This window comes from Patagioenas fasciata, chromosome 5 (genome assembly GCF_037038585.1).
Source record: "Patagioenas fasciata isolate bPatFas1 chromosome 5, bPatFas1.hap1, whole genome shotgun sequence".
NCBI classification, from domain to species: Eukaryota; Metazoa; Chordata; class Aves; order Columbiformes; family Columbidae; genus Patagioenas; species Patagioenas fasciata.
In genome coordinates this window covers 62,123,328-62,136,337 of record NC_092524.1, presented here as the reverse complement: position 1 = coordinate 62,136,337, position 13,010 = coordinate 62,123,328, and the positions used below count along the sequence as shown (strand labels likewise).

Sequence of the window (13,010 nt, the reverse complement as noted above, 5' to 3'; positions counted from 1 at the left end):
ACACTGATCAGATCATCCAGTTCATTCCCCAGACACTGCCAGTCTGCTCCCAGTTGTGTGCTTTATGGGATTAAATGCCAATATCTTGAAACATACAAGCAAAATAACTGTGCAGTGAATATACAGTTTCTGGGTCAGCACCACAGAAATACTACAGGTGCAAATACTGTCACAAGAGCTCCATTCATCTGCTTTGATAACTGCCCTGCTTCTTAAGCTTTCCCAAGATAAATGATTGTGCCAGTCTGCACAACAATTTTGTGACATGGGCAGTCACAGTAGGAAAAAAGTCTATTTTTAGAGCTCATCCTCCATCTGCTCACACACAACTTTACTTGGGTATCAAGTCCCTGTTCACAGTCTGTCTTCTGCACTGAGTCTTACTATAATCGCCTCATTTGGAGCTCAAGGTAGCTCTGCAAAACATCTTTATAAGCAAACGGCTAGGAAAATAATGCACTGTGCTGTTCAAAATAAGACCTTATATGTGATCCTAGAAAATGCTTTATGACTGGAGATAGTAAACTAAGATGTTTATAAAGCACCACATGTAACTTGTGCCACAAACACAAGCAGCTGGCTTTTACAGACAATCCAGAGCCTTCATTCTAGTGAAATAATGAAAACCTCCTTTAACGCCACCACCTATGAGCCCCCAAACACAACTGCTTCACTCTCACAGATACTGCAGGCTCCTCCATGAATCTCAATTCATTTACCCTGTAGAAAAGAGCATGGCAAATGTAAAGCATCACAAGGTTGCTAGTCCACACTCAATGTTGACAAGCCAGCTCAGACTTGCAAAGAAGCATGGAATACTCCACGTGGTATGGAGTAGCTCACAATCCATGCTGTCCGGTTAACCCCATAGTAGCCAGAGAAAAGAGCAGTGCATTTTAAGCATGATTGATATTTGGGTACTTTTATTTTAGAGTGCACAACTTGAGACATGATTCTCAGAGTGCTAAAACCTGACATTAAAAAAAAAAAACACAACCTCAAGTACCTTCAAAAGGTATTAAGATGTGCAACCTAAAACTCAGGCTGTTTTTGTAAACTAAGGCCACTGTGTAGGTTTTCTCTCCTCAAGTTATTAGAGAACACAGCAATGAGGTTTCTAAGCAGTCAAATGCAGAGTTACAGAAAATATTAGGATATTTTTAATGTTTCACCCACCAGACACATACAAACATGGAATAAAAGACAGTGTGAGTCATGGGAAAACCCAACCAAATGATCTGCTGTCAAACAGGAATATGCCTCTGAATCTACCGCTGCAGCACAGCCGTGCCATTCGCTACCAGCTAGCAGAGCAGTATAAACACTGCCAGCTCTCCTTTTGTGGACACTAATATTTTATTACAGCTAGACAACACCTTGCCTTCCAAGTACACCTTGTACAAGAACTTCTACCCCCTAAACAGATCTGCTAACATATACAAAACCCTGCAGTAATTACAAACACAGCCTGCCTAGTAGAACACCAGCAAAGCATGTAGGACATACCTGTGAGCAGGTTAGCAGTGGGAATTAAGAGGAGGGAGTCCTCATTGTGCAGGCAGCTTCCTAATTTTGCCACCAATAGGCACATTTGCCACCTCTGTAAAGGGGCAAAAGGGGGGCAGGCAGGCACAATCAATCTTTTTTTGCATTTAAATACTCATGCCATGGGTCTACCAGAAACACTAATTGAATTCTGAGCTTCTACAAATTCCTGAGCTAAACCGCTCCTGTCAAAAGCTCTTAGTGAGATTCCAGTTCCATTTGTTTGGAGTGACATCCAGTACATTATGCTGTCAAACATCAGACCACAGTCAACGCTTCAGACATGCTGGATGAGGTCCAGCAGAAACCCATGCTGCTATGGGAAGCACTAAGACAAGCTGCAGGTTTGCCCGAGTAACACAATTAATTTGGGAAGAGGTTACCACCTTACTCATCCCACCAAAACAGCTACAGTTTCTCTACTAAACATCACTATTTCCCACCATAATAAAAACAACTAGGTGAGAGGTACAAGCACTAACAATTTAATCAAACTTACAGAGAAAAACAGGAAAAAAAAAAAGCCTGCTCCTACTCAAATCACATATACTAGTAAACAGTGCATGTCTTAAAAGCTACACAACACAGCAGCATAATTGCAGATCAGGACAGAATGGTATGTCTTTGCTTACTTCCAGTAGCATGAGGATAGTTAATCTATTTGATTAATCTCCCACCACTACAGCTCCTATCCATCTGATGACAAGGCAATTTGAAAGGAACCTCACTTGCACTTTCACAAAAATATGAATTCTTCATGAGAACCGCAGACTCAACATAAAAAAGGAAGTTCCTTTTAGAAGATGTCATTTGAAGAAAGCATGTAGCATCTCCACAAATCCCCAGCATTACATTCACACCTACTACATCTTCAGAAGAAATAACCAAAAAAAGCCATGTTACCTGGAGCATCAGTTCGCAGTCATCTCTGCCAACAAATATCATCTCCCGAGGGAGCCGATGGCGAATGCCAGTGCTGCTCACCAAGAACCACGAAGTCACGCTCATTTTGCCGCTTGGCACTTAATCTTTATACATCCTGAAAACAAAACAAAAAAAAAACACGGCACAGTGAGCTATTAATGAAGTGTGGAAGTACACCAGTGCATAGCTGCAGTTCCAAATTTCCCTGTGCCATGGGACCCAGTGCTGCTTTTTGCACTTCATGTTCATGTCTTGAATTTCTCGTGCCAACAAGCAGTTGTGAAGTGTGTGCCAGGACCTGCTGCCCATGTGCCACACGCAGGAGCTCTGCAGCCCTTGAAATATTCCTGCAGCAAAGTAAGACTCTTGGTCTGAAGAAAGGGCTGTTTAAAAGATGAAGCATGTTGCTGAATCTAATCAATGAAATGATGAAATATGGGGGGGGGGGGAAGGCATCTTTCCAGAACATTTCATCATTGCTAGCACTGAATCACAACTTGAGCTTCCCTCATCAAAGATCTGGACCAGCAAATCAGTAAGGTGACACAACCTGGTTCCTTTAACCTTTCACAGTATGCTCCCAGGAGCAGTTACATCGGTGCTGGGGAGGAGAACACCCTCCCTATTGCTCATCCCACTTCCACACTGATATAAGCCGGGAACCCACAAATCACTTCTTCCACATTCCATGAGCCAGTCCAAAACCCAAACCACGCTGCCACTGCAGGACAGGAAACACAGGCTGCAGTTCCCACCGGCGGGTTTTGGTGTGCACGGCCCCCCTGTTCCCTGCAACAGACAGCAGAGCTGTGACCTGCGAGGGCAGCACTTATCGGGACTCTCCCAGCCACACCTGTTTGTTGTCGCTGCTACAGCCCGGCTGCGGGCAGCCTGTTCCTGCGGCCTCTCCTCCCCCCTCTCCCACAATATCGCATTCTCCTCTCGCTGGTTGAAGGAAAAAAAAATGAAAAAATAAACTGGCACACATCAGGCTCTCGTCTTCCCCTCACCCACCTCCTGGGATGGAAATTGCATTCCGAAATTCAGCGAGGGAAGGAGATCTCCATTTTATCTGCGCTCTCCGGCCTCCCCCGCCCCGGTGGCCCCGGGGAAGCGCAGGTGACACCCGCGGGAGGATGAACGGCCTCCCCCGGCGGGGCGCGGGCCTGGGGGCGGCGAGGAGAGCCCGCCGCCCTCTCTGCCGCTGCGGACAACGAACCGCTCCGAAAGCCGACGGTAAAGGCTTCCGTGCCCGTGCCGCGACATGCGGCCCCGCCGCGCCCGTCGCCCGGCCCTGCCGTGGATCTGCCGCCTCCCCGACAAAGCGCCCGGACAGAGAGCCGGGGCCGCCTCGCACTGCCCCGAGCCGAGCTGCGGGGCGGCCGCCGCGGCCGGCTCCGTCCCCAGGGCCCCGGTTGGGCCGCGCTCGCTGCGGCGGGGAGCGCAGGCAGCCCCGGTCGGAGGGGCCGCGGCGGGGCCAGGTGCTGCGCAGGGTTCCCCCACCCTCCTCCGCGGGGCGGACACGGCCTTTTGTCCGCCGCGGCCCGGCTTCCCTTCACCCCGCCCGGGCGGCCGGTGCTGCGAGAGCCGCCCGCCCCCCGCCGCCCCTACCTGCTGCGGCCCTCGGCGCGGTGGCAGGCCGGGCGCCGCGCCCCGCCAGCCGGCTCTGCCTGCCCCGCGGGCCGCTCCCGGCGCCCGCCCCGCCCCCGTGCGCGGCAGGTTCGCGACGTCAGGAGGCGGCTCCAGCCGCCGGGCCCGGCCGCGGCCCCACCGCCCTCCCCCGCTGCGGCCCTGCCCGAGCTCATCGGCCGGGAGCCCCCTCCAGCCCGGGTCCGGCCTCGGGCCGTGGCACCTGAGCGGCAGGTGCGGCGGGGGCTGACGGGAATTCTGGGTCATGGCTGCAGCGCAGGAGCAGCCGTGCCCTGGTTCAGCGTCCCTCATTTCGGGGTCTCTGAGAGGCTCCATGGACATCAGTGGAGCCTCACAACACCTGTGTGAGGTGGATGCGGCTGTCCGCGACCTCGGGAGGCCCAGCGCTCGAGGCTGTGGGACAGGGGATGCTGCCTCCACTTGCCAGTGGAGAGAGTCCCAACATCACCTCTTCCCCCACACAGGTCACAGCACCAGCCTCTTCCCCCAAACATCAAACCACAGTCAGCACTTCAGACACACTGGATGAGGTGCAGCAGAGACACATGCTGGGAGCTGGGTCTCTTTAGCTTGGAGAAGAGGAGACTAAGGTGTGACCTCATTCATGTTTATAAATATGTAAAGGGTGAGTGTCAGGAGGGTGGAGCCAGGCTCTTCTCAGTGACAACCAATGACAGGACAAGAGGAAATGGATACAAGCTGGAACATAAGAGGTTCCACTTAAATACAAGAAGAATCTTCCTCACAGTGAAGGTAATTGAGCGCTCGAACAGGCTGCCCAGGGAGGTTGTGGAGTCTCCTTCTCTGGAGACATTCAAAACCCGCCCGGACACATTCCTGTGTAACCTGATCTAGGTGTTCCTGCTCCGGTAGGGGGATTGCACTGGGCGAGCTTTTGAGGTCCCTTCCAATCCCTAACATTCTGTGATTCTGTGGTATGGGGAGCACTAACACAATCTGCAAGTTTGCACGAGTAACACAATTACTTTGGGAGTAACACAATTACTTTGGGAGTAACATAGTTGCTTTACTCCCCCACCCAGGGTCCCAGCACCAGCCTCCTCTCTCTGACCCTCCACCGGCTGCAGAGAATAGGTTGACATCCATCTCCACACGCTTCCCTCAGGTCCTCTCACAGGGCAGTACCTAAAGGCAGTTGATAGGATTGCATCAGTCTCAAGGATCTGACCACTGAATAAGAGCATGAAATGGGTGATGTGAAAGGATGTGCCATTTTATGAGCTGCAGGTAACTAGAAAGTTCCTGAAGAGCAATAAGTACGGGGAGCAATGACAGGGTATTTTTCCCTATCAGGAGGAAAACTGAGTATCATAATGGATCCAACTATTTACCACTGCAAAAGCTTTTTCAATAGAGCCCACAGCTCCTGCAGAAGTCAGTGGAGCTTCAAACAGCAGCAACTATGCACTGGCCCTCTGGCACCAGCTAGCACAGGCTGCTGAGGAAAGACTATAGGAAGACAACAAGTTCATAGCAATATTTTCCAGAGCTCATATTCCAGCCAGAAGAGACATCTTTGCATTTATATGCTGTACATTTAGGTTTGAGTATAATTGCTCTGTTACCTGCAGGAGCTTCCCTAAGTGTCTTCAGTGCTGTCTTTAGAATTTTGGCTCAGGATGTAGCCTTAATTATGTCTGATGGCATGGAAACCGTAGGTCCGGTATCCCACTTGCGGGGGTCAGTCCTATAGCAGCATCACCCCATGGACTTACTCCTGTCCTACAGCTTCCAGTGGAGCTAATGTCACTGTGGCCCAGACAGCAGAGGGACCCATCCCCTGGGAATGGTGGTGGAGAAGGTCAATCACTGCAAGGCTGAAGAACTAAGGAGGATGAAGGAAAACAGCATTTCTTCTTTTCCTTCCTCTTTCTGAAGAGCAGGAGGACTTTGTTATTATCTAATTAATGGTATATTGCCTTCTTTAATCAACGTTTGACTTCTTCCCCAGCAAATACATCATGCCCCAGGGTGATTTCAAGGTGTGATTATCTTCAAAGGCTTCTGAGCTGGCTGAGGGTGCAGCATCTGTGTTTTATTGCAGTGCTCTTGCTGTCTCCTCAGAGCGGAGCACCACGCCCTTGCAGCACGCCAAGTCCCTTGGACGCCAGGCAGGAGGATGGGGTGAGCAGTGGACATTTCCGAGGGCTTTTGCACTGCCACAACGCAATAGAAATCCTTTATGAGTAAAAAAGGACTTCCACCTTGTTTGCCAGTCTGTCCTGTCATTGAGTGATGTTTTATTATTGATTTAACTGACCTATAGCTTAAGTTCTTATAAATATTATTCACTTCTTTCTGAACCACGTCTATTTACTGGTGAGGTTGCTGTATGAGCTGATCTGCAGAGCATCTGTATACTGCTATAAGGAAGTACAATAATTTACTTCTTTATACAAGCCTGCCATCTAGGCAAATCTTTGTTATAAGTTACTATAAAAAGGTTAGTGTTTGCTTTAGTCTCTCTTTAAGTCCAGTTTTACAGTTCATGTATACATGTGTATTTATCTGAGCAGTTGGTGCTTCACTATTTATAGAGAAGAAAAGTAGTCCTTGTTCCTACCACGTCTTCTGACCTGATTGAAGATGCAGTTGAGGCCAATACACTGGTCCTGGCTGAATGCTGCATTACAGCCTCTTTATTTTATTCCTGTAATCTAAAGGGAATTAAAAAGCTAGTAAGTGGAATTCTTCCTTCTCACTCTCCTCACCCTTTCCAAAATAGTATGTAGGCACTGGGGGTTGCAAAACAGCCTGGTGCTACACTGTCATTTTACATTCTGGGCAGAAGGAGCCTCTGTGGGAAAGAGAAGCTGTTGCAATGCCATACTTTGATTTTCAGGTTTTTTTTCCTATTGGAACAAGCCTCGTTGGCAGCCACTGCACCCAGAAAGCTGCTCTAGTTTACACCACAGGCTGACCAAGCACATAACCACCTTTGAAAACATGATACTACAGAAACATCTTAAAACCATCTCTTCCCACAAGGAGGAGGGAAAGTCTGGGAAAGACCTCAAGAAGTTGTGTGCAGCAGCAGCACCATGTGCCTCATGCTAGGTTTGTGACGGAAGGTGCTTATCATGCAAGTCTCTTTACATTCATTTGCAGCACTGTCACCTCCAACTACAAGGGACATGCCCATGCATGTATGAACCTACACTACCCAGATGGCAAGAGGTTTATTGCACCGTACATTGTGCAGATGCAGAGTAAGGACCAGTTCCTGTCCCAAAGCACTCATCTTCCCAGTAAACAGGGAGTCTGATGGTGAGATGAAATATCCAGGCAGAAGACTAACAGCAGGTCACAGGCCTGTGGGAAAGCCAGGTTTCTCTATCCAGACAGAGCTGTTGAATCAGGTCATCTGCTCTACTGAAATACCTTTTGTCTGACACTCTGGACCCATCGCAGTTTGGAGCAGAACCACTTTAGATCCCTGCCTCAAAACAAAGGTCCCACCATCCTCAGAGAACCTGAAATAAATCAAGCTTTTTCTGCCAGGCTCTGATGTGAGGGAGATTTTTTACAGAATTCCCAAACGTGAACCGTCTTGCTGCAGAGGACGCTTCTGGTTCTGACTGGTCACAGATCTGATTCAGATATCCCATGTGGTTTCCCCCCTGAAGGGCAGTTTTCCCTGTGGGTAAGCTAAGGGAAAGAAATAATTTTGGTTCTTGCTTAGACATTCACATGATGGGTAGTTTATAAGTAAAGATGTGCAGTACTGCTAGGTGAACGCTGCCCATGTAACCTATCACAGGCTGGCTGAGCTCCAGTGTGTGCAGCTGTATGCACATACATTCACAGGCACGTGAGTAGCTCATGAGTTCCTGACTGCTTTGCACCAAAAAGACTGTAGAAGTAGTTGTCAGGTGCTATTCCCCAAGACTATTTCATTTTCTCCTTGCTAACTTACTTTAAGATGCATCAGGAGAGGTTCCCAAGTAGGTCGTACAGGGTTTCTTCACATCCTTCTGCATGGGGGTGGATTCTGCTCCCCAGTGATGACCTTCTTTTCCAGAAAGCCACAACTGCAGCCAGGCCAGTTCTTTGGGCCCCACTGCAGTGAGGTGTGCATGCTCCTGGTGTGTGCCTGCAGTGTTCTCACTTCAAATCAGGATTTCTGTGGTGATTTTTCATGCAAGAAGGAAAGACCTGTGGACTTCTGCAAGAGGATACTGCAGGTCTGAATCTGTGTCTTCTATATAACTAATGGTGCTTCTACCCGCCAGCAAAAATCGCAGGATTGAGCCCTTTCCTACAGAGCCTGTGACCAAAGTTTTTCATCACTGGTTCTGGGTATCAGTGTGCACTGAATCATCATGAAATGCAAATAATCCCCTGTCTCAATATGCACTTTTGAAGTGTCATTTTGAAAATCTTTGCCTTGATATTTTTGTTCATTTGTTTGTTCTTTGTTGATTGATTGATTTTTAAACAACCAGGTATTTGTCAAGAGCATGGATGTTTATCCTGATTTTTGTTAGGCTGGTGTAGCAATGTTGCTGAACTGAGTCTGGACCAGCAAAAACAATCTGTCCTTCCTCTCTGCCTTAGCATCAATCTTTCGCTCTGCCCAAAATCTTGGTTGTGCTGGTTGCCAACATTCCCATCTCCTGTACAGCCGGGAACAGGCCCCAGTCCTGCCTCATCAACTGGAAAACAATAAGACCATTCATGTGCATGGTTATTCACTTGCATAAATGTTTGCAAAGATACAGTCTGCCTGGGACAGGCCTCCGTCATTTGAATTCTACAAGATGGATTTTCACAAGATTGGTATTTTAAACCCATTTTAACAATCTATTGAGACAGATTCTTAGCCAGAGTGTAGTAACATTGAGCAAAATGCCTTCAGCTTGGCGTCTTTGTTTTATACCAGCTGGAGAGTTTTTTTTACCCACAACACAGTTTCATGCACCAACATGACATTTAGTTTTACTACTGTGGAATTTATTGAAATAAACCCCTATATGTGTTAACACCTCATTTCAGAATGTGCAGTATGGCCTTCTCCAGTCATTCTCTTTTATTCTCCTGCTATGACACAGAAAATATTTTTTTTATTATGTAGCCTAAATTGTAAAACTATTTTTAATTTATGATCCTCATAAATTGGGGGGGAAGGGGCAGGCAGGAGGAAATATCAATGCAATAAAAGAGTGGAGCTGGTATAGTGTGAACATTGTCAGAATGTCTCATCTAGGATTTGTGTGGTATAAAACTTTGCTGAAATAATTAAAAACATATGCTTAACTGGTCTCATTTTTGGCATTTTTAATTAGCAAAAAATCAGCAATGATGATGTCGTGCTGCCTGATGAGATTAGGTCAGATGATACACGACTGAATGGTGTGGCATCTTAAATAGAAATCACCTTATGGGAAGTCAGAGCTATTTTGATATCACATTTAAAGAAATAGCTTCTCAGGGAAAGTTGATTGGTTTCATAAGAGAAGCAGCAGGGTTTTTAGGACTCTTGTGTGAGAGAATTGGAACAACAGGCAGCTTGAGATCATCTCTATTTCATTTTTTTTCTCTTATTATTCTTCAATTAATTTTCGTGTATGTGTGTATTTCTTATGAGAAAGGTTGCAAGCCTCCTTAAACAGAAACAATTATTTAACGTGGCCAAGAGAATCCGATGCAATGTGCATGGTCAGAGGGCTGTCCTTTGCCCTCCAAACCAGGATAGAATTCCCTCTCCCATTCCACTGTGGTTGTTATTATAATGGGAAGGCAAGGATATTTGCTTGAATACCAGATATGTGAGATTTCCTCAAGCAGTTTTGCTTCAGTAACCACCGCTGGTTTTCTTTTCTTTCCTTTTCCCCTAGTACTCCACTTGTGCTCTTGTGTATTTTCAGACCCAGCCTGAGGTTTTCTTTTGGAGTATATGCACAGCAGACTGTTCTACGCAGCTGATCCTCTGCTACCATGTCCTGAGGGTTTGCTTGTTCAGAAGATGCTTTATGGACCTTCTCCCATTGGATCAATTTCAGGCCTTCCCAGGAAAATCCTCTTGATATTTAGTTCACTGGGGACCTTTGATTTGTATTCATGAAGAGGATGAAAATCGTGGTTTGAATTTAAACACCAGTTTACAGTAAAGAAAACTGATATTGTCATTCAACAGGTTCTCACTGATTTATGAACTGCACAGAGTTGCTCATTGCCCGAGACTTATTGAGATGAGACTTAGAGAACAAAAACTCAAGAAAAATAACCCATTCCTGTATATTTTGATCAAATCAATGTATTTTACTGGAAATGCAAGACTGCTGAAATTTCTTTGCTGGCCTTATAAATAAGGCAAATAAAGAAAGAAGATTTTAGGTTACAGTAGACAGTTGCATATCTAGAGGAATCGTTACTATTGTCTCTGTAGCCAAGTGTATGCTTTGCTAACCAATACTAGATCATACCATTCCGGTTCAATGAAAATGTTGGTTCTACTTGAAACTATCGGTCTTATTGGTTTCTTGCATTATATTGCATTATAATCTTTGCCTGCAAGATGAAAAGCTTTGATGAAATATTTAACAGATACATTTAAAAAACAAAAATCGTAGTTTCCTTTAAATTGAAGTGTATATCTACAATAACATTTAATGTAGAGGTGAAGGCCTTACAGGCAGAGAAGGTTCATAATTTGCTGGCCTGCAGGGAACAATTTACTAAAGCACTTGGAGGTTCACCTATTTTCTGCCCCATGAAGTTCAAACCATATTCAGCTGTGCTGATCTTCACTGTTGCTCTTCCTTCACTTGAGGATGGTGGAGGATAATGTTATGAATATGGATGAAAAACTCAGCAGTGTCAGGATGAGCCAGCCTGCTTTGATGGGGTCAACTGTAGGGGCAGCTTTAGTAATTTATAGCATATAAGCTATCAGTTGGAGATCTATGTGCTTGTCAGGCATTTTATAAAAACTCATCAGAGCAATATTTATTTCTTCAGGGAAAACAGTTGGATCAGCAGCACCGTAGCAGAATAAAAGCCACCAGAAGAACAGCAGCGCAGTATTTTAGAGATGTAGTAGTAGGGGATTCATCACATGCCAATCCTTAAAAGCTTCAGGATACTTTTGGATAATCTTCTTTATTCAGCAGGTGCATGAACTCCCATGTATTCCACACGCATTAATTCATCTTAAAACCCTGCAAAGTATGGGTGTTAGCTAACTGCACATGCATGTTGGGGGCTGTCCTTGTCAACACAGATTTTATAGGCAGAAACCCCATCCATTTCAGGTAAACAGAGCGATCCCTACTGACACAAGCTCTCAGGTAAGCTGGGTGTGGACAATTTTATCATTTCAACGTTCCTGGCAAGTCTCAAGTTCCAGAGTATTTCCGTGCTGATGAAGTTAACTCCTGGAAAAGGGTTGCGGGCTGGTGAGATGACTGAAAAGGTGAAGGGACATCTGCAGAAGAAGCAGAGATACCACAGCATTGGTTATCTGCCGAGCACGAAGCAACTGCGTACTTCCTACATATACAGGCTGCTTTTCCTACACATACAGGCTGCTTTGCTTGAATTGTCCAGAAAATACTCAGAATACCTCTCACCTCCACAGAATTTCACCATCCTGCAGTATTTTTCAAGATGAATAAAATTCTGGTCCCTTTCAATACGTATACCCAGCAGATGGATGCCTGCTGGGAAATAACAGCACCATCCAACTGCCATTGCTAATATCAGCTGCAGTGTTCGGGAATAAATTGCATTTTCTACAGGAAAAGCTTTAGAAGAAACAACTCTGAACTGATCGCATCTGGCCACTGCAGGCAGAAGGACCATGTTGTAACTCACTAGACAAATCTAATATCAGAGTGCACAGGAGCTTTGAGAGGAGGATCCAGTCACCAGGTTTGGCTGATGCCACTCCTTTCCCTGGGGCACAGAAGATTTGTTCAGGTTTTTCTTATTTTCACTGGGTTGTGTTCCTCCATGGCAGCAGTTCAAGAGAGAAAAGGAGGCAGATAACAGCAGGAAATGGTGCCTTTGGGAAAAAACAGTGATTGTAACACCAGTCACGGTTGTTCACACCTGCCCTGCAGCTGAGTACTTAGGGATAAGAATGAATTATACTACTAAATCTCACTTAGGGGCTGTAGCCACCCTGTTTTTGCACCAGGACATGCAGAATAGGTTCTGCATCACCTCACAGGATAGAATCTTCTCCACAGCACATCACCATCTCAGCCACATCTAGCTTCATTTTGCCTTTGCCATTAGCTGCTACAGGTCAAATTTCTTCTCTTGAGATCTTGAAGAAACATCCTAGAGATTTCCACCCACTCTGTGCGAGTTGAATTTAAATACAGAGACATTAATTAGCACTGTATTTTATCTTTATTTCTCATTCATACTCAAGGGTTCTTTTCCCCACTCTACATCAGACATTTCTCAGTACCTGGGCTTGCATATGCATCAGCTCAAGTGGAGAATGGAGGAGCCAATGCAGCAAAGAGATGCCATGAAGTAGTTCCTCCAAGTGGTGCACTTTGAGACTGGATGGTCAGGAAAAAAACACAAGCACGAAAGAAAATGCATGGAGAGTAAGACAATGCTGAAGACTGTATGCCTAGGTGTTGCACGAGACTGAGAACAGGTGGGACATGAGAGTTGTCCCACTTTGGAGCTATTTTCCCCCCTGTCACCTGATACCCAAGTAGACTGCAAACATTTTGAGTCAGGGACTGTCTCTTATACTTTGTACACCGCATTGAGCTTCTCAGCACTCCTACAATACAAATAATCATTCAAGAGAAGCCAGTATACCTGGCAAGGTTGAAAATCAGATCACTTTGAGACCCTATATAAACTGGAGACAACTTCTTATTAGAATTTAACTATGAAGAAAA

The 13,010-nt window shown here is 45.9% G+C and overlaps 1 protein-coding gene across 1 annotated transcript in view; it reads right to left on the bottom strand.

The window, feature by feature from the left end:
- CEP170B (centrosomal protein 170B) overlaps positions 1-4,210 on the bottom strand; it is a 58,157-nt gene extending 53,947 nt beyond the window's left edge. Inside the window, exons 1-2 of the mRNA XM_071809718.1 lie at positions 4,081-4,210; positions 2,449-2,584 (exon numbers count right to left, since the gene is read on the bottom strand). Of these exons, the coding sequence (XP_071665819.1) occupies positions 2,449-2,553 (105 nt within the window). The 5' untranslated portion in view covers positions 2,554-2,584; positions 4,081-4,210. The remainder of the gene's footprint in view (positions 1-2,448; positions 2,585-4,080) is intronic.
- Positions 4,211-13,010: the final 8,800 nt, after the last annotated feature.